Source organism: Sturnira hondurensis, unplaced genomic scaffold (assembly GCF_014824575.4).
Source record: "Sturnira hondurensis isolate 20B ecotype Veracruz unplaced genomic scaffold, ASM1482457v3 Scaffold0018525, whole genome shotgun sequence".
Classification (NCBI taxonomy): Eukaryota; Metazoa; Chordata; class Mammalia; order Chiroptera; family Phyllostomidae; genus Sturnira; species Sturnira hondurensis.
This window is the reverse complement of record NW_028091156.1, coordinates 10,901,224-10,921,186: the sequence shown is the minus strand read 5'-3', so window position 1 is coordinate 10,921,186 and position 19,963 is coordinate 10,901,224. Positions and strand designations below refer to the sequence as shown.

Below are 19,963 nucleotides of genomic sequence, written 5' to 3'. Positions count from 1 at the left end.
TCATTTCAAAAGATTCAGAAAAAGTATTTGACAAAATCAAGCATTCCTTTCTGATAAAATCTCAAACTGAATTTTAAAAGGACATTCCCTCCACTTGTTAAAGATTACCTAAAAAATAAAAATAAAAATAAAAAAAGAGAAAGCAACCTAAGTTAATATACCTGTATGATGAAAGAATGCTTTCTCCTAAAATGAGGAACAAGAAAAGAATGTCTAATCTCACTGCTTCTAGTCAACACTGGATTAGCAAGTCTAGCCAGTGCACTTAGGGAAAGAAAGGAATCCATCTTGGAGAGAAGGAAGTAAAGATATATTTTGTGTACACAACATGACTATCTACGCAGAAAAGCCAACAAAGTCTACAAAAAGGGTTACGAGGACTAACCCATGAGTCTAGCATGACTGCAGGATGCAGGGTCCACACCCAAAACCAATAGTATTTCTACACCAGCAATAATCAAAATTGTTAATTTCTTTAACTACCACTTATACTAGCAACAAACAATGAATGAAAATATGACAAAGGCATATAACCTGTACACTGAAAATGTATATAATGGTAAAGAGAAACTAAGAAGAACTAAGCATCTTTCCATTAATAGAGAAATACACCTTGCTCAACATGTCAGAAGAATGTTTTCTTAAGATGTCAATTCTACCCCTAATTAGTCGACAAATTCCAAGCAATCAAAATCAAAATCCCACCAAGCTTTTTTGTAGGAACAGACATTAATTCTAAAACTCATACGTAAATGCAAATGACCTAAAACACCAAAACATCCCCAAAACAGAGGAAAAGAGTTGGAAGACTAACACAACCTGATTTCTAAACTCATTATCAAGAAGGAGTAATTAAAATACTATGGTACTGGCAAAAAAGACAAAGAACCACCATCCAGAACAGGTCCAGAAACAGGGTCCTACACGTGAAAGAACAAATGATTTTCCCCCAACTGCAAAGACAATTCACTACACTAATGGTACTGAAAACACTAGCTACCCATACACAATAAACTTAACTTCAACATAAAAAAATAAGTGAATTTTATCCATAACACATACCAAAGACAAAAAAATTAACTGAAAGTGGATCACAGGCTTAAAACGTAAAACCCAAAATGACAAAACTTCTACCAGAAAATATAAACTAGCTTTGTCTACCTTTTCAAAGATTTCTTGCATACAACACCAAAGCACAATTCACCAAAAAACACATTCATAAATTAGACTTCATAGAAATTAAAATATTCCAATAGGAAACTGAAAGACGTCAGACCAGGAGAAACGTTTGAAAAGTATGTCTGAAAAAGTAGGTGTATCCAGAACATACAATAAACTGTCAAAACTCAGTCATAAAAAACATTTCAGTTAAAATTGACATAACACTGCATGTAAACTGTAACTGAAAGTAAGTTTTATAGAAATGAACAAAAACTTGAAGACACTTGACTAAAGATGATATAGGATATAAAATAGAATAAGTACATGGAAAGATGCTCACGACATCTTTTAATTTAGAGGGCTGAAGTTAAAAGGTCGGACCAAGGATGTGAAGAAAACAGAACTCTTACACACTGCCGGCAGAAACGTAAAATAGTACAACCACTGCCAAAACCAGTCTGGCATTTTCTTTTTTTTTTTTTTCCAATTAAATTGACGGGGGTAACATTGGTTAGTAAGATTATATATGCTTAAGTGTACAATTCTGTGATACATTATCTGTATACTGCACTGTGCGCCTACCACCCAAAGTCAAATCATCTTCCATCACCACGTATTTGACCCCCTTTACCCTCTGCTGTCCCCCAACCCCCTTCCTTCTGGTGACCACCACACTGTTGACTGCTGTCTATGAGATCTGTTTGTCTTGTTTGTTCATTTGTTGCTTTCAGTTTTATATCTCACATGAGTAAAACCATATGATTCTTAACTTTTTCTGTTTGACTTACTTCGCTTAGTGTGATATGCTAAAGGTCCATCCATGCTGTCGGAAAGGGCAGTAGTTCGCCCTTTTCTTATGGCCGAGTAGTACTCCACTGGACATAAATATCACACCTTCTTTGGTAATTTCTCAAAAAGTTAAATGTCCGATACAACATGATCCAATCATGACTACCAGGAATTCACTCAAGATAAATAAAAATGTATGTCCATAAACAAAAGCAGGTACAGAGAAACAGCAACAAGCGAATATTCGCCAGGCGATAACTGGGGAACAAACTGTCACATCCATACGATGGAGTGTTGCTCAGCAACAATAAGGAATGAACTACTGATGCATCCAACATCACAGATGAGTCTCAAAGTAATCATGCTAAGTGAAGGACCCCAAAAAGTACACGCCATGTAGTTCCATTTATATTTAACTCTAGGGAAAACCCCTCATCTCCACAGCAGCAGACCCCTGGTTGCCTGGGGAGGGCAGGACACGGGGATGGGTGGACCGTGGCAGTGTAAGGGTGTGCAGGACGCGGATGGCGCTGATGCTGCATTTATCACCTTGACGGTGATGCCGCAGAGGTAGACTCACACAGAATTTATCAACTTACACACTTTGAATAGTTCATTGTATGTGAGTTAGCCTCAATAAAGCTTTTAAAATCCGCATTACAATTTTAAGTTTGGATAAAACTTCCAAAAACATATTGTGCCAAAGAAAAATTATAAAGTGATTCTAATTACAGTAAAAATCAAGAGTCAAAGCAGTAAGATGACAGGCCAAACCCAGCCAAGCCCATTCGTGTATGAATGGAAGCAGTCCAGAGCTGTTTCCTATCACAAAAGGGTTGAATAGTTGCAAACAATCCCCGTGACCCATGAAGTCAAAATACTGAAATCTGGCACTGTACAGGAAGTTTGCAGACCTCTATATCAACGAGAGATTGCGTGACAAATGAGTGGCTTGGATATAATTTAAAGGGGAAAGATCAGTATGGTCACTGAATCCAGAGGAAGGCTTTCCAGAAAGCCTAAGTCACACAATGGCTTCTAACCTCCACCCCATCATAAAACATGCCAACACATCAACGTTCGAACTCGGGGCGCCGTGGCAAATAATGAACGCAAGAGGGAAATGCAAATGAAGACAGTAGGTCAAGAGCCCCTTTTCCCTACACACTTACATAAACCTGAACTGTCTACTTGCTACTGAAGAAAATCTTACCTAATCTGTTCAGTCTGTACAATCCCTTCTTTGTGACCCTCCAAGCGAGCAGCCAATCTCTCTTTATCAAGTCGCACACACTCTTCATCCTGAAAACAATTGCTGCTTAGTGAATATTTTAAAGCTTTACTTAATTTTTAGAACAAAACAACACTGCATGTAATACACCCTTATATATATTCCTGCCTATAAAATTCCAAGGCATCAACGGCCCTGTGACGACTTTAAGCTTACTTCCAATTACATAAAGACAACAGTAATAAACATATGTTGGACCATGTAAGAGTAGAACTGACTAAAAGCTCACCAAAACTCTTCAGTAACTTTTCTATGATTAAGTGGTCTTTCCAAAGATATCATAGCTACCTTTATTCAGAAAGATATCATCCAATAAATAAATTCCTACTCTTCAGGAAAGTTTATAAGTAAGTTTATAAAAAGCCTTCACCACAGTCAAACTCTCACTTTGGGTCAAGATTGTTTTCATCTGTTGCCCCAGGGCCTGAATCCATCAATAAAGATCAAAACATCAGAAGTGAACCTTTAATGGTTTTCAGAACCCGTTCCTCCAAACATTAGGAACTGACTACAAAGTGCCCCTTGGGCCACTTCTTATCTGAAGTCAACCTTGGTTGCAGCTTTTTACCTAATTTATATATTAGAATTTCAGGTAAAATTTAGTCTGAGAAGTGTCTGGTTACTTAAAAACAAAACTTAGTAATTCTGATATAGTTTAATCTCCACATTCAACAAACGAGGAAACTGAGGACCAGATTCAATAAAATCTTTTTAAAAATTACATTATTTTAGTATCAAATGCTGTCCATGATTCTGTTTTTACTTATCAACCAATAAATATACCTAATATACATAAAGTACAGAGCACATCACCTTGCAGAGTAATAACAATGAGCTAATTATCATTATTATCACTACCTAAAAAACACCTAGCCCATGACTCAGGTATGCAAATTAAAATTATGCTCTGGCTGGTGTAGCTCAGTGGACTGAGTGCCAACCTGCAAACCAAAGGGTCGCCAGTTCGATTCCCAGTCAGGGCCCAGGCCTGGGTTGTGGGCCAGGTCACCAGGAGGGGGTGTACAAGAGGAAACCAGACACTGATGTTTCTCTCCCTCTCTTTCCCTCTCCCTTCCCCCGCCCTAAAAATAAATAAATAAAATCTTTTAAAAACTCTTTAAATAGACATACTGCTAACATGAATGCAATAATAGTATTTTATGAAATTCAATACATTTTGACATTTGTAACAAAGATGTAAGCATATTACTCAAGTTCCTTAGGAGGCTACTTGTGGATTTTAAAAATAATTGCAGGCTAGTTTTTAATCAGATCAGAATCCCTAACCTCAAGGTTTCTGTCTCCTAGAAAACTGCCTTGAAGGATCTCAACATATATTTGCTGAGCTGAAAACTGTTTATGTAATATAGCTGTTTAAGGAGTTCATTTAAGTCTATAAATGCTCTGCAAACAAACTTATTATGCTATATCCTGCTGATTTTTCAAATTACTAGAATCCTAGAAAATTAGCATTTCCGGTATGTTCATTTTTTTTCAATAATTATACTATGGATCTAAGATTTTTCCAAAAAAATGGTATCCTTTAATGTATTCATTTTGTATATTGGGTCACAGCCTCCTTTCAGAGAAAAAGAGCTGGGGAAAATTTCAGTTTTATTGCCATAAAATTTGTACCCAAGAGAGTGAAGTGGCCAGCCTGGCTAGGCTGCCTGGGCTCTAGTCCTGGTTCTGTGAACCTCGCAAGTCACTTACTCTCTCTGACCTGGTGTGCTCATAGATGGCGTGCCCAGTACTGCCAATTTCAGGAGCTTGTGGTGAGGATTACAGGAGTTAATAAAGTACAGAGAGCATCACCCAGCACAGGGTAATAACAGTGAGCTAATTATCGCTATTATCACTACCTAAAAAATATCTGGCCCATGTCTCAGTCATGTGAAAATTATGCCCTGGCTGGTGTGGCTCAGTGGATTGAGTGCCAGCCTGCAAACCAAAGGGGGATGCTATGTAACTGATCTGGGGCCTGTTATACATTTAAATAAACAGTATCGTAAAATTCCTCAAGTCTTCCCCAGTACACTAGCTCATCAACAAATACTCTTTCCAGAGGTAACTGCACTTCTTAAGTGACTTCTGTTGCAGATAAACTACTTTATTTACCAATATTATTTTTCACCTGCTGGCTATAACATGTTATAAAAATATGTAACCTGATGTGTCAATATTTTAAAAGGAACTGTAATAAGCACTCTTATGTTCACAGCTCTTAAGAGTGAAGCAAATCTCCATACCAGCTTACTCTAGGGTTAGGCAAACTATAGCTGGAAGGCCAAACCCGGCCCCTACCTGCTCTGTGAAGTTGACTGGAGCGCAGCCTGGCCTGTTCACCTACGTGCAGTCCATGCCAGCTTCCACCCCACAAGGGCAGAGTGCAGTAGTTGGATGGGGGTTCACTGCCCCCAAAAGCCTGAAATATCTACTCTCTGGCTCTTTATAGAAAAATTTCTGACCCCTGATATAGTCCAACACTTTCACCAATGAGGAAAATAAAGTGATTTATCCATGACATAGTTTATACGTCAGAGATCTTGAATTACAGCTCAAGCTACTACTTATTCTACAGCAATTTTTCCACAAAACCAGCTCCTAGGATACCATGAGCAAAGAACTCTTATTACTACACAATCCCCGTTTCTCTAACAGTATAAATCGCCTCTAAAATAAAATTCCATTACCTCAATTCGTGGTTTCTTTGCTTCTGCTAAAACTTCATCTGCAGCTCGTTTGACTGCAAGGAAAAAAGTAAATAAATGCATAGTTTTGGGATAAGTTCTTCAAAGTTCTACATAAACATCTGACAAGACATACCTTGAGTAGATCGCTGAAGACCTATTTCTAGAGGGGCACTTCTGTCTATACTTGCCGACGTTGCTGAAGATTTAAGGAGATTTAAAAAGATGTATGTGAGATCAATATTTGAACACAAACAATAGATGTTACTATAAAAGAAAAGTTCAAGATTTGGTCTATTACTTTATATAGGTCATTTCCCTAGGTAAAACATAAGTTTTAAAGCAGCTTTGTAAATACACTTTATTATAAAAGACTAAAGTGTATTAGAAAACCTATTAGATAAAACTATTTTTAACATTTTAACTTACAAATTATTGAGATAATCTGACTGAAATCAACTAGTCACTTCGAAGAACATCCTCCAATATCCCAACATGTGCACATAAAAGTATAGTTAATCATAAATACATAAACATATACATATGAGGGAAAGGTTATTTTATAAGTTAGCATTCAGTTTGTAACAAAATTTTTAATTATTCATAATTGACAGAAAATTATTTTTAAATTAAACCCTTTGAAAAAGATAACCAAGGGTATATCATTCCAATCCACCTAATTCTCAACATGTCATTTGACTACTATTTAGTCTCTTGTTTATCTTTTCTGGAGTTCCTTTCTGTATATACAATACAAACTATACTTTTACTTTTCCCTTTTACACAAAAGGCAGTATCCTATACACACTGTTCTGAACCTTCCTTTTTAACTTAATAATATATCGCCTCCAACATCCTTCCCTATCAGTCTGTGAAGCATTTTTTAACCTTTTTTAAAATTGCTACATAGTATTCTAATATATGGAATACCTGTAATTAATTAACAGGTTCCCCATCAATGGGCAGTTCAATTCTGTCTTTTGCTACTACAAACAAGGGCAGAATGAAGAACTTCTACACAAAGTTATATATACATCCTGCTTTTGCACATTTCCAAACATGCCCCTAGGATGAAGACCCAGACGCAGCATCTCTCTGTCGATCTATAATGATCGATTACTGCCGAATTTCCTCAGTGGGGTTGTGCTGACTCACACTACAACCAACAGTTCACTAAAATATCTATTTCCCCACAGCCTTAGAGTGTATCATTAAACTTCTAGATTTTTGTCAGTTTAAAAAAATGCTTCTCCCCAAGTTTAAGTCTGCAATTCTATTTCTATGAATGAAATGAAGCATTTTTCACATGATTCTAATGGGAAGTTCAAGGAACTGTGTGACTGTAATACACTGGGTTGCTGGTCATTTACAGTATATATATATTTCTAAAACCATTTCAGATTATCAGTGAGATTGGCCCTTTTACTTTAATGAGTTGAAATACCCTTTCCCAGTTTACCATGTTTTCACAATGACACAACTTTTATTTTTTACCAACCCATTAACTGAATTCTACCACTGATTAGAAATGTCTCTTTAATCTCATTAAACTCACACATCTGGCAAATAAGAAAGTTCTATCTGCACTCGCACACTGATGTTTCTCTCTCTTTCTCCCTCCCTTCCACTCTCTACAAAGTAAATTTAAAAGATCTAAAAAAAAAGTTTTTATCAATTTATTCATTCAGATATTTTAAGTTATTTGGGCTTTACTTTAAGTTCTAAACTCTACAGTGGCTGGTATTTTCTCATTGCTCTTTTCCAAATTTTTGTGACGTTAACTTTACTAGGTGAATTTTAGAATCATCTTTTCTGATGATTCTAAATGGGACAGTTCTACCCATTCCCTTCAGATTTTTACTGGGATCATGTTAAATGTACAAATTATGTCTAGAACTCTTATCTTTAAGGTGTTATGTCTTCCTGTATCAGTACATGAAATGTCAAGATTTGATCTTTTTCATTAAACCATTAAATTAGCATTTTTTAAAAAATTAGCAAAGCAATGTACTTGATGACTAAAATTATTCATCCTATAGAAAGTATAGGAAAGGATGAGGATGGGTAAAGTACACCTCTGTTCTGGAAAGAAAAACCATTTGCTCCAAAGCACTATCCACCAACTATCCTACTTATCAGGCTCACCTGAGATAACTTATTAAAAACAGAGAACCCTAAGACTCCACACCAGATCTTCTGAAGCAAAACAAAAATCTGTTTTTACCAACTATACCGCCATATGGCTCAAAGGAGGGGGAAAAAGCTTCTGCCTATCTTCCCCAACTCCACCCTCTTCACCACAAACTGAAGATCCCTCTCCCCAGGGCTACCCCTGCTTCTCACCCTTTATCACATGTACCTTGCACCTCTGTAACATGTTTTAGGACAGGGACTTTGCGTTTTGCATGGCACGCAGCATAATGCCTTTAAGAATAAGCACTCAGGGAGTGCCTGCTGACCACTCAGGGCGGATAGTACAGGGAGCCAACACCCTTGGTGATGGTCTTTCCATTACATCCGAAGCTGTGCAAACCAATCTTCATGTTCAAGCCTGGGAGCACATGGGATAAGACAGAGAGGACTTCAAGGTAATGAACTCCACCCCAGCAAAGGCAAGACCAAACAGTTCTACACCATAAATTTATTCATACTCCGTAAGACGCAAGTTAACTACTACTCACTTACTCAGCTAAGCACCGACTATTAACTGTTCTAAGTGCTGGGTTATTTAACAATGTGTCTGCCCCTTAGAGTTTACCCTCTGGTGGGGAAGAGAGATAATACATAAGTACATAAATAAACACATAATCCCGAATCAACATAAGGGATTTTATGAAAAATAAAACAGGAGGTACCATACATAGACGGCCAATGAGGGAAGCAGTGTTATTTTACACTTTAGAGTGGCCAGATAAGCTCCCCCTGACAGAGCACCATTTGAGCACAGAACTGAATAAAGTGACAGAAAGGGAGTCATATGACAATGTAGAGAAACAGGGCTGAACGCAGAGAGAACAGAGACTGCAAAAGCTCTGAGAGTTAGAACAGTTAAAAGAACCAGCAAGTCTGGACTGCCGTTTCCAAGGAAGACTGGTAGGACATGAGGTCAGAGATCTAGGCAGAAGCAAGACTGTGTAAGTCAGGATAAGTGCGATGGGAAGCCCCAGGATGGCCTTGAGCAGGTGAGTGACACATCAAGTTACATGCTTTTCAAAAGCAGGTCACTCTAACAGCAGGTGGAGGGGACACTGTAGAAAACAGTGTGTGGAAGCCCAAGGGAGGGCCATGCAGGAGTTGGGAGAGGAAACAAGAGCAGGGTCGGGGGAGACCAGTAAGAAGCTGTCAGACTTTCCCGGATAGTGTGCACATGAGAAGTGAGAGCCAGGGCCTTGGCCTGAGCAACTCCACGGATGGGAAACCATTTACTGAGATGGGAACACTGGGAATAAACCTGCTGTTTTAGTTTTGTTTCCAGGAGACAGGGAGGAGATAATCAGCATTGAATCTGAATATGTTAAGTTCCAGGTGCCTAGTAAATCTCCAGGGGAAGATGTTGAGAGTGACTTCCTAAGTCTGGAGCTCAGGAACAGGTCAGCACTGGAGGGAAGGAAGTACACAAAATAAAATGAGAGGTTTTCCACAGGAAACGAAAGAGAGCAGATGGAGAGAGGTGCAGACAGGTCAGTTTTTAGTGGAAACACAAATTCTCTTCCACTGCTTATTTCACAGGGGACAAAATGAAACAAGGTCTACATAAGAGAGACAGCAATATACTAGGGGGAGAGGAATATAAGGAGACTAAATGGTAATGGAAAAAAATACAATGAAGATGAAGTTAAAATAGAGAAAGAAAAAAAAGAGGAACAGCAATACAAAAATTACTCACATGCTTCACCATTGAGATATCCAAGCAAATCTTTTCGGTCAGGTCTTCTAACCACAGGAATATTTTCAGTCTGAAATAGGAATTTTAATTAGATATCAAATTAATAACCATGAGAAACTTGGTAAAAGTAAATATTACATAATATCTTAATTTTATTTCAACATAACTTGATAACAGTTATTTAGGATATTTTTAGAAAATGACTAGGCTAAAAGAACCTAACGAAAATCTTTAAAAACTTTAAACATATTAATTTTTGATAAGCCTACTCTTGAAACTTAATTATGATATAAAAATTACAGTCATTAGAAATAAAACAACACCACAATAAAATATCGATCTGAGTCTTTCTGGTTCCCTTGGCTTACTCTAATGTATTTTTAATTTTGCGCGTGATGGTCTACGAGCTTTTTGCAGCAGATCTCGCTAGTCCCAAGTGCTTGCGCGCATCAGGCAATGCTTCCAAAGCACTTTCCTTCTTCACACCCAAACGAGTCTCCAGTCTACTTGAACTCTCAAAAAAACTAACAGGCACTAAAACTAAGTTTTCATGATCAACAATAGGTATGTATTATTTAGGCACTGGGGGGGGGCAGAATTTAGACAATTATGTAAGAAAATGTTTATGGTGGTTGTTTGGTTTCTACCTTACATACTCCTTTTTATCCTTCAGTAAGCCAAAATTCTGTATGCCAGAAAAAAGGTGTAAATCTTGAAAATTTACCTATTTTGGAAAAATGAGTGATTTTCCTTATCCTCCCACACTAGCAATTTGCAGAGGTGAGCAAAACAAATAAGCCTGTATGCTTCAGGCAGAAGTCATTTATGGGCCAGGAACTCAGTAAATCCTATGATTACTACCATTTCCACATCATTTTTATAATGTAAACAAACAACAGAGTACAGGAAAAACTGGTGGCTGCTGGATTATGAAGTTAAAATCCTTTTGTCACTTTATATAAGCAGCACTGAAGTAACAAGAGCCCTTAGTGTCTCTGGCTAACTAACTATCTCACCCTGGGCACTGATTTAATCTCACTGCACCGGGCACTCTGCACACTGTCCTGGATGATAAGGGAAGAATTACGGGTTAGGGGAACGTTTCAGAAATAGTCCACTCAGGAGGAGGAGCAAATAACACAGGGGAGTTAGGGGACTAAAACCGCAGAACCCTACAATTTTAGAATCCTGCCCTTTCGATGTGTCAAATAGTTAAGAAAAACAAGAATTAAATCTTATGTGACCAAGGGTGTTAAGGGCATCAGAAACAATCACAGCTACCCAGTCATTATATGCTATAACCATCCCCCCAAAGCAAAATTTCTAAATCTAAACCAAGAATCTGGAGCAACTTTACTACCTCAAAATGAATGGATATACCCAACAAAACATTCTAGTTACTGCCTAACTCACTGCAAATTGAAGGTCTAATGTGAGTTAACACTGCTCTATAGAGAGATGCTGCTACTTCAACCCACTCTTCCCCCAAATCTCAAGTCATTTCACCCTCAGTATTATTTTTCTCAATACAAATTTAACATTAAATATGTACATCTCAGCCCTGACTGGTGTAGCTCAGTGGATTGAGCACGGGCCTGCGAACCACACGATCGCGGTTCGATTCCCAGTCAGGGCACATGCCTGGGTTGCAGGCCAGTTCCCGGTTCCTGGTGGGGGAGACACAAGAGGCAACCATACACTGATATTTCTCTCTCTCCTTCCCTTCCTAAGATAAATAAATAAAATCTTAAAAAAAAATAAAAAAAATCTTTAAAAAATCTCATTCATAACAGCAGTGTTCAGACACTGAAACGTAGAAATCAGGCAAAACTGAGAATAAATTTATCAATAAAGTTTGAAAAGTTTACTGATTAAAAATTAATTTTAAAAGTTGCCTGTTATTCTTAATTCTGTTTGATGTCAAAAAAAGTTTTCTGGAGATTAAACTGGAGTCCTGAACATTGGGGTCCTTCCACAGACACATAAATTATTAAAAATACCCCTACAAATGGCCTTAAAACTTTTGTTGTTATAAACACCACCCACATTTTACATGTAAAAAATGTCCACAAATCACAGTAATATAATCACAACCCACTAGGAGATTTTACAACGGTTTAATACACCGTTTCAATCCTTTCAATTTGCAATCCACTAGGGAAGTTATCCATGCCAAATGGTACCTGCACTCAATTAAATAAAAAAACTTTTAAAGTAAGCTCTACTTACGGCTGCACGTCGGACATAAACAGGATGAGAAAGGTGCACATTATTAAGTAGAAATAAGATAGAATCCAATGTGTAATACTCTCTAGGTTGGCCTTCCTTTCCAGTCCTGAAATAAGTAGGACAAGAGTTTTACTCACAATTCTAATTCAATTCTTTGAGCTTAACTACACACATTAATTCACCTATCCCCACTTTCCTCCCCAACAATGCATTTAACCTGGCAAATGAAAACATACAGAGTGCCCTGACCAGTGTGGCTCCATTGGGTGGGGATCCTCCCTCAAGGCAAAGGTCCTGGTTGGGCCCCGGGTCAGGGTGTTCAGGGTACACAAGGAGATATATGTTTCTCTCCCTCTCTTTTGCCTTCCCTTCCCCGCTCTCCAAAAACAAATAAATAGAATCTTTTTTTGAAAAAAGAAAATACACACAAAGTAATAAATGGAACTGTCCGTAGTGTCATAGGAACACAAAGGTAGACAAAGACAAAAAGCACCTGGTAAGGAAAGCACACAATATTTATACCCTAGGCTATTACACACGTGTTAGAGTTTGGCCTGAGTTAGGTTCTGGGCTGGGTCAATAGAAAAACCTAATCAGTAACACATTGGAGAGGAGCAATAGAAGAATCAAACTGATTAGGAGAAGCTTCTTAATCAAACTGATTAAGAAGATTATTGTGGGAGGCTAATCTTACAAGACATTGATCCTATTACGTCTTCCAAGTGACACTTTCACAGAAAACACAACAATGAATTTCAGAGGTATAATTCTTATGACATCCCTCAAATTACACCAACGATGTAAAGCACAATGAATTCTACCTCTGACACAACAATGTCATGGGGGGGGGGGGTACAAGCTCTTCAATGCTCAGCAGTATCAGTGGCCAGTCCACCCCTTCCATCACACTCTGCCCCCTATAAACGCCAGAGTATTTTAATGCATCTGAGTACACCTGTATAATCAGCCCCCAACCTAATTTTCTAGTCTTTATTTCCACTTTTCCTCTCAGTGGATAATATTTCAAATCACACATCACTGTCACTTATTGTAGTATGAAATCTAATATATGGGTAACAACGGGAGCTTCTTTATGATAAAGAAAAACAGTAACAGAATGCAACACATGCAATAATGTATCATTAATGCTACAAGTATGTACATATTTACACGTGCACACAAATGAACAGTAAATGGAAATATATTTACTGGTGTGATTCACTGCTTGTAAAAGTGTGAAACCTACTACCCTAAGCACTCCTCCGCTCTGGCTTCACTAAGTTGCTGCCAAAACGTTTCCTCTCTGGCTACCAGGCCTTTTAAGCATGGGTTCCCTGGTCCTCAAAGACCTAACCCATCATTCGAACCCCAGAATTCCCATTCATTCTTTAAAGCTTATCTATTTACTCATTCATGTATTCAAGAGAAATCTGTATCATGTCCACAAACCCAACACACACCTATGAAACCCAACACCCCCAGACCACAGCGACTGATTAAGTCAACTTCCTTTCAGGCAGAGACCAGCGTCCTAAGAATTTTCCTATTTGTCAGGCTGAACGGCTCTACCGCCCGAATAAACTCCTTAACCATTTTTTTAAAGAAAAACTAAAAATCGGTTAACACTCCAAGCAAATGTAATTCTGCTTGCACAACTATGAAAATAAAAAAAAGCAAACACACACACACACACACACACACACGAAAATCAGAATAGTGTCGCTTCACCAACATGTCATAAAGCTAATTAAATCGGAAGCCCTGGAGGCCAAAAAGCAAATACAGAACCCAACCAACAGACTCCATCTCCCCTGGATCTCACCGACTCTTCACAAAGCCCACGACTCCCGTCCACCGGAACCAGGCGGGCAGGGACGTTCTGGCCCCGGGTTCTAATTAATGCCAACGAGACACCAACGAGGCGGACATCCCTGGAAAGGCGCAGACAATTCCCCCGAGCTCTTTCTAGATACTTTCTTCAGGACCTCAAGTCAGGACACGCCACGTGGATAGACATCCCAAAACATTTCTCTCTAAAGCACGTTTCCCGAAATCACACCATCCCTTTCTCTCCAGGAGCTCCCCAGTCTCTGCTCCTTTGGGAGACTCCTTCCTTCACCTGCAACACAACCTGCAGGACTCTCCCAAAGTGGCCAAGTCCCGATCCTGAAAAGCTCGTCCCCTCCTCTCTTAAGGGAACCGCGGAAGCACCGGAGAGCAACCAGGCGCTTCGAGGACAGCGGAGACACTCGCTTTCGAGGGCAGCGCGAAGCGAGGAAAGGAACGTCAAGAACAAAAAGGGGCGTCCCGGGGGCGACCGGTGCGCCCCGCGCAGGTAGCTCGAAGAACCCGGGAAGTAACACGCTGCCCAGACACTGAAAGGGATGCGCTGCTCCAGACGCGGCTGCCGCTCCCGACGCGGCTCCTCCACATCCCCACCTAAAAGTGCAACTTCTGCTCCAGAGAAAAACTTTTCGCCCAGAGCCCCCGTTTTTCAAAACCCCCGAGCGGCACGGGGGGAGGGGCCGGGACCGAGGGGGACCGAGGTCGCCCGGGGCGCCCGACTCTGCCCAGCCACCCGCGCCCACCGCAGCACGGCCCGACGTACCCCCAAACCACATAGTTGGTCTTCACGTTCTTGGGCCAGGAGAACTCGCCAAAGATGACTTCGTCCCCCTTCACTACAATCTCCTTCTTCTGGATGTTGTACTGTCGCAGGACGCTGAGCACGTCCGCCATCTTCCGCCCCCTCGCCGCCGCGGGCCCGGAGCGCCGCCGCCGCCGCCGCGCCTGCCTCCGGCCGCGCCTGTCGCCTCGCTCGCCCGCGGCTGCTCCGCCGTCGCCAACGCCGCCGCCGCGAGCCAACTGCAGTCGCGCTCGCAGCCGTGCTCGCTACGCCAGCAACAGGGGCAGGAGCCGCCCAGGCCGCCGAGGACCCCGCGCTAGGAGGCAAGGCCCCGCCGCCGGCTGCCCGCGGAGAACGCCTGACTGCGTGCTCCTAACGCGACGCGGCCGCCGCCAGGGGGCGTGCCCACGGCCCCGGAACACGCCCCTCTCGGACCTCCGCTCCACACGGGGCTGACTCCCTACCGGAACCTCGCGGGGCAGTGATGCGACGCCCACGTACGACGCACGAACGGGAATCCTCACCGGGCGCAAGCGCACGGAGAACTTATTGCAAAACCCCTCTCACCGCTCCCTCCCACCCCGCCGCGCGCGCGGCGACCGACTTATGCGCGCGCATGTGGGCGGGGAGTCCAAGCTTCCATCCCTGCCCCGGGCTGAGTGTGGCGAAAGGCTCTGGGCTCCCTGCTTTGGCGAGCACGCAGCTTGGCCAAAGATTTGCAAAGCACTAGGACGGTGTCGCGATCGCAGGCCCAGCAAACCGCCCCTGGCGCTCAGGGATTAATCCCCTTTGGAAGGATGAGGTTCGGGGTTTTGGGTGAATTCTCGTACTGGAAAAGACCGAAGCCAGCAGAGATGAGTCCTGGGCACCACTTTGTTCGTTGTTCTTTGACCTCGGTCATTTTAGCACCTTGTAACAGCAACAGTTGGGCAATAGCGAAAATGGAGTTAATATGAGAATTAGGTGAAAGCGTATAGCAAATCACAACGCCACCCATGTAGGGTCTTGTCCCTCCATTCTGTACATGATGAGTTTTTCCATCCTGGCCCCTATTCCTCCCCACCAACCCCAAAGGGCTGAATTTGAAAGGGTATGTTCTAAGATGCCACTGGAAAAGTTAAGAAGTGCTACTGCCCGAATTAGAGCACTTTGGGATTACTTGATTTTTTGAAGTGCCATTCAGACGGTTCAAGGGTGGCTTTGCTGTGCTGGAAACGAAATCAATTCAATAAACCGCAGGTCCTGGAATACCCATTGCTCCTTGATGAAAAAACATCATCCTGCCTGGCCAGTCCCTGTGTGGATTTTTCAGTGTCCGCATGTGTGTGTTGGTTCCCCCCCCCCCGGGGGGGCTCTGGAGTCTCTGATTTCCTCCCACAACCCAAAGACAGACGTACAGGTGAGGATCACTGGCTTGTCTACATTGTCTCAGTCTGAGTGGGCGTGGTGGGTGTGAGTGGCTTTGGGTTGGAAGGGAGTGCTGTCCCAGGTGAATCCACACTATAGGGACAGGCTTCAGTGACCGCAGCCCTGACCTGGAGTAAACGGGGGTGGGGCGGGGAAAGGGGGGGATGCTCTTGGTGGTTTTTATTCACCTTTCCAAATTGCATATTTTGGAAATATACTTTATTTTTGGAAATAGCTATGACTTCACTCAGACTGGCACCATATAGACACATCACTGAACCCGAGGATGCACATCTTTGGGGCGTGGGAGGAAACCACAGCATACAAGGCAAGGATGTTCACACTGCACCCAGACCGTGACCTCAGCTGGAATACAATTTTTTCCCATCAACTTGGACAAAATGATGTTATTCAAGGACCTGCTGAATTAAGGGCAGTTCCTAAAGGAGGTAATCAGTGGTAGGAATAACTTTTTTTATAAAGGGAGGTAATCAGTGGTAGGAATAACTTTTTTTATAAAGGAAGGCAGGTGACTGGATTTAGTGTTGTAGTAACAGACAGTGGCGAGCAAGGAAAACAGTACTTTATAGGTTAATCAACCAGCTTTAAAAAAGTCTGCTTGGCTTGGGGAATAATTAGGTTTAGCAGGGGCCCTGAAACAACTAAAGTTCTTAGACAATACAAGTGCCCTTTCGCTACTGGATCTAATGAAAGACTAAAGTAAGTAATAAACTTCTAAAGAGTGAGTACCCCTCGGGCTTATTCAGACCTTCCTTGGACAAAAACAAAAAAGAATTTTTGAAATGAGATTCCTGGAAACAAAAAAAAAATTTTAGAGATTCTATTTAGTTACTTTTAGACAGAGGGTAAGGGGGGAAGAAGGAAAGGGAGAGAAACATCAGTGTGTGGTTGCCTCTTGCATGCCCCCACCAGGGATCTGGCCCACAACCCAGGCATATGCCCTGATTGGAAATCAAACCTGCGACCCTTTGGTTCATAGGCTGGCTCTCAACCCACTGAACCACACCAGCCAGAGCTGGAAACAAAGATTTTGATAGGTTTCTTTTCTATAATCAGTGAAAGATACTTTTAAGATTTATTTATTTATTTATCCTTAGAGGGGAAGGGAAGGAGAGAGGGAGAGAAATAACAATGTATCCTTGCCTCTCAAGGGTCCCCCACTGGGAACTGGCCCGCAACACAGGCATGTGCCCTGACTGGGAACCAAACCATGATCCTCTAGTTCCCAGGCCTGCGCTCAATCCACTGAGCCACACCAGCCAGGGCAAAAGATACTTTTATTAACACATTTTGTTTATAGAAAATTAACCTAAGACAGCCTATTTTTGTATAGTTTTTTCCCTAATATTTGAAAACAATTTTTCAATAATTTTTTAAAATGTGAAGAATTCCCCTGGCTGGTGTGGCTCAGTGGATTAAGTGCCAACCTACAAACCAATGGTTGCTGGTTCAATTCCCAGTCAGAGCACATGCCTGGGATGCAAGCCAGGACCCCAGTAGTGGGCATACAAGAGGCAACCACATACTGATATTTCTCTCTCTCCCTCCCTTTCTCCCTACCTTCCCCTCTCTCTAAAAATGAATAAATAAAGTCTTTTTTAAAAATGAAGAATTACAGAAATATCTAATTATATTTCTTGACTTTTAATGTTTAGAGTAAAGGAGTAATTCTTTTTTCCTCCAATGGCCATTTTGGGAGACCTGATCAGAATTTAGACATTATTCTGAATCTAGAGCCTAAATTGAGAAAAAACAAAATTAACAACAGTTGTTAGAGCAGACAAGAACTAAGTTATAGGTACCTAAAAGGAGCCCTTGCTGGTGTGTGGCTCAGTTGATTGGTTATCATCCTGCAAACGAAAAGGTTATGAATTCAGTTCCCAGTTATGACACCTGCCTGGGTTGTGAGTTCTGTCCCCAGTCTGGGAGCATACAGTTCTCTCTCACACTGATGTTTCTCTCCCTGTATTTTCCCCTCTCTCTGGAATCAAAAAAATTTTAAAGGAATTTCAAAAAATAAGCATCTAAAGAAATATTTAGAGGCAATATTGGTAAAATAGCAATAGACAACCATTGTATTAGGAATTAAATTTTTGCAAGGAAGAGTCTTTTCAAAATTCACAATTGAATATGTTAGAAAGCACTAAAAATTAACATATTTTGGTGTACGAAAAGGAACCTCTACTAACTTGGGCACAGAATGAGTGAATTACAGAAAAAAGGCCCATATTCTAATTTTACTCTTTTGTACATTATTCATGTAACTATTGGGTATATAGTATTTATAGCTATTCATTTATATTATGTATATTTAAGCATAAATGAATATATGCAAATAATATATAAAGTTTTTAACTATAGCCTTCAAATATGTGTTGGAACTAAAATAATGTATCAATTAAATTTAAAATCTTGCTAAATAATAATTCTCTTAATAAACAAAATCATATAGATTGTTTGCCATACATTCTTTTATTTCTTTGTAATTATTGTAACCTCATATAGTCAACCAGTCACATTAAGGATCACATTTCTTTAAAGTAACCATCTTTTTCTCCAAACAAAAGAGAATATCTTCAGACAGAAAACCAGTAATTGCTTAGCTACTTTCTCCATGAATGTGCATTTTGTATTATTTCAACAATTTTGTTTATTTGTTTGTTTGATCCATCAGTTAATCTTTAAGGGAGGGAAAAACAGAACAAAGAGAGAAGCTGCCAGCTTTCAGACAAATATGAACTTTCTACTGTAAAAGCCTATTTATATTTTCTATGCAAAGAGAAAATTTAGATGTAGAAATACCCATTTTAATATGTACACACACAAAAGAGTGTTACTATGGCTGATCTAAAGAGTAAGTTGAGCCTTGACAATTTCATCTGGTCATACAATAAAAGGCTAGCTTTAGCAGCCTTCCAAGTATGGACATATATGAGGGGGAGTCTCCTACCTTAAATTAAAAATTCTCTTTCTTGTACACAAACAAGACAATTTCCTCATGAAGGTTTCTTTTATTTTTATTCTAAAACACCTTTTAAGTAAACAATGTTCTTGTCAGAAATAACCAAAGTGGCCAGGGGAGCTCAAACTGTCCCTGGTGCAATTGTGCCAGTTAGGTGACCCTACAAGTTAGCAGTGTGCAAACGTGAGGGAAGCCGTGTGCGGGGTGGAGGTGGCAGTGCTCCGATGAGAAGCCCCGGTGAGAACAGCTTTATTCCTGAAAGGCGGTGCTGCTGCTGAAACCTCACCGCTCTGGAAGTTGACAAAAGGCTAATCATCTTCGAACATGGGTGGGGCAGACCTCCTGCTTTTAGGCAGATGAAATTAAACAGAGCAGGGCCACAAAGGCAAGACTAAGGAAAATATCTTTATCTACTTTTGCCTCGAGAGGAGACTCCAGGCAAAGGTGATTCAAAGGAGACCTCAGGGGCCAACTCAAGCACAGACTTACAGGATCCTTGCCTGGAATCTTCTCACAGACTTTTCCCCCAACAGACAATCTGACAAGCAGACAACAGGAGAAAAATGTTAGAAGGCTAGGAAACAATTTCACAAATGAACACCACAAATCTGGTCAGATAACAGAAGGGTCCCAGGAAACTTCTTCCTAGGAGAGAAAATAAAATAACCAATGTGAAGGATTTCAAGGAAAAGTCGGAGCTTAGTTAAGCATCCATGGCCTTAGCCAGAAATAGACACAAGAGATTTCAGATGTCCAACTGGAGTCAAGGGTTTCAGTCTGAGGTGGTGAGTGTATCCGCTAAATCTTGATCGAATCACCATTTTTGTCAGTGACCTTGGGACAGAGACTCCCAGGAACACACTGTGGAGAGAGGCACGCCCATCATTACGTCTAAAAGAGT

At 40.8% G+C, this 19,963-nt stretch overlaps 1 protein-coding gene across 1 annotated transcript in view; it reads right to left on the bottom strand.

Annotated features, from left to right (window-relative positions):
• CDC73 (cell division cycle 73) overlaps nt 1–15,154 on the bottom strand; it is an 82,619-nt gene extending 67,465 nt beyond the window's left edge. The window contains exons 1-6 of the mRNA XM_037069519.1: nt 14,655–15,154; nt 12,047–12,152; nt 9,818–9,887; nt 6,068–6,130; nt 5,935–5,987; nt 3,164–3,252 (exon numbers count right to left, since the gene is read on the bottom strand). Of these exons, the coding sequence (XP_036925414.1) occupies nt 3,164–3,252; nt 5,935–5,987; nt 6,068–6,130; nt 9,818–9,887; nt 12,047–12,152; nt 14,655–14,785 (512 nt within the window). The 5' untranslated portion in view covers nt 14,786–15,154. The remainder of the gene's footprint in view (nt 1–3,163; nt 3,253–5,934; nt 5,988–6,067; nt 6,131–9,817; nt 9,888–12,046; nt 12,153–14,654) is intronic.
• Nucleotides 15,155–19,963: the final 4,809 nt, after the last annotated feature.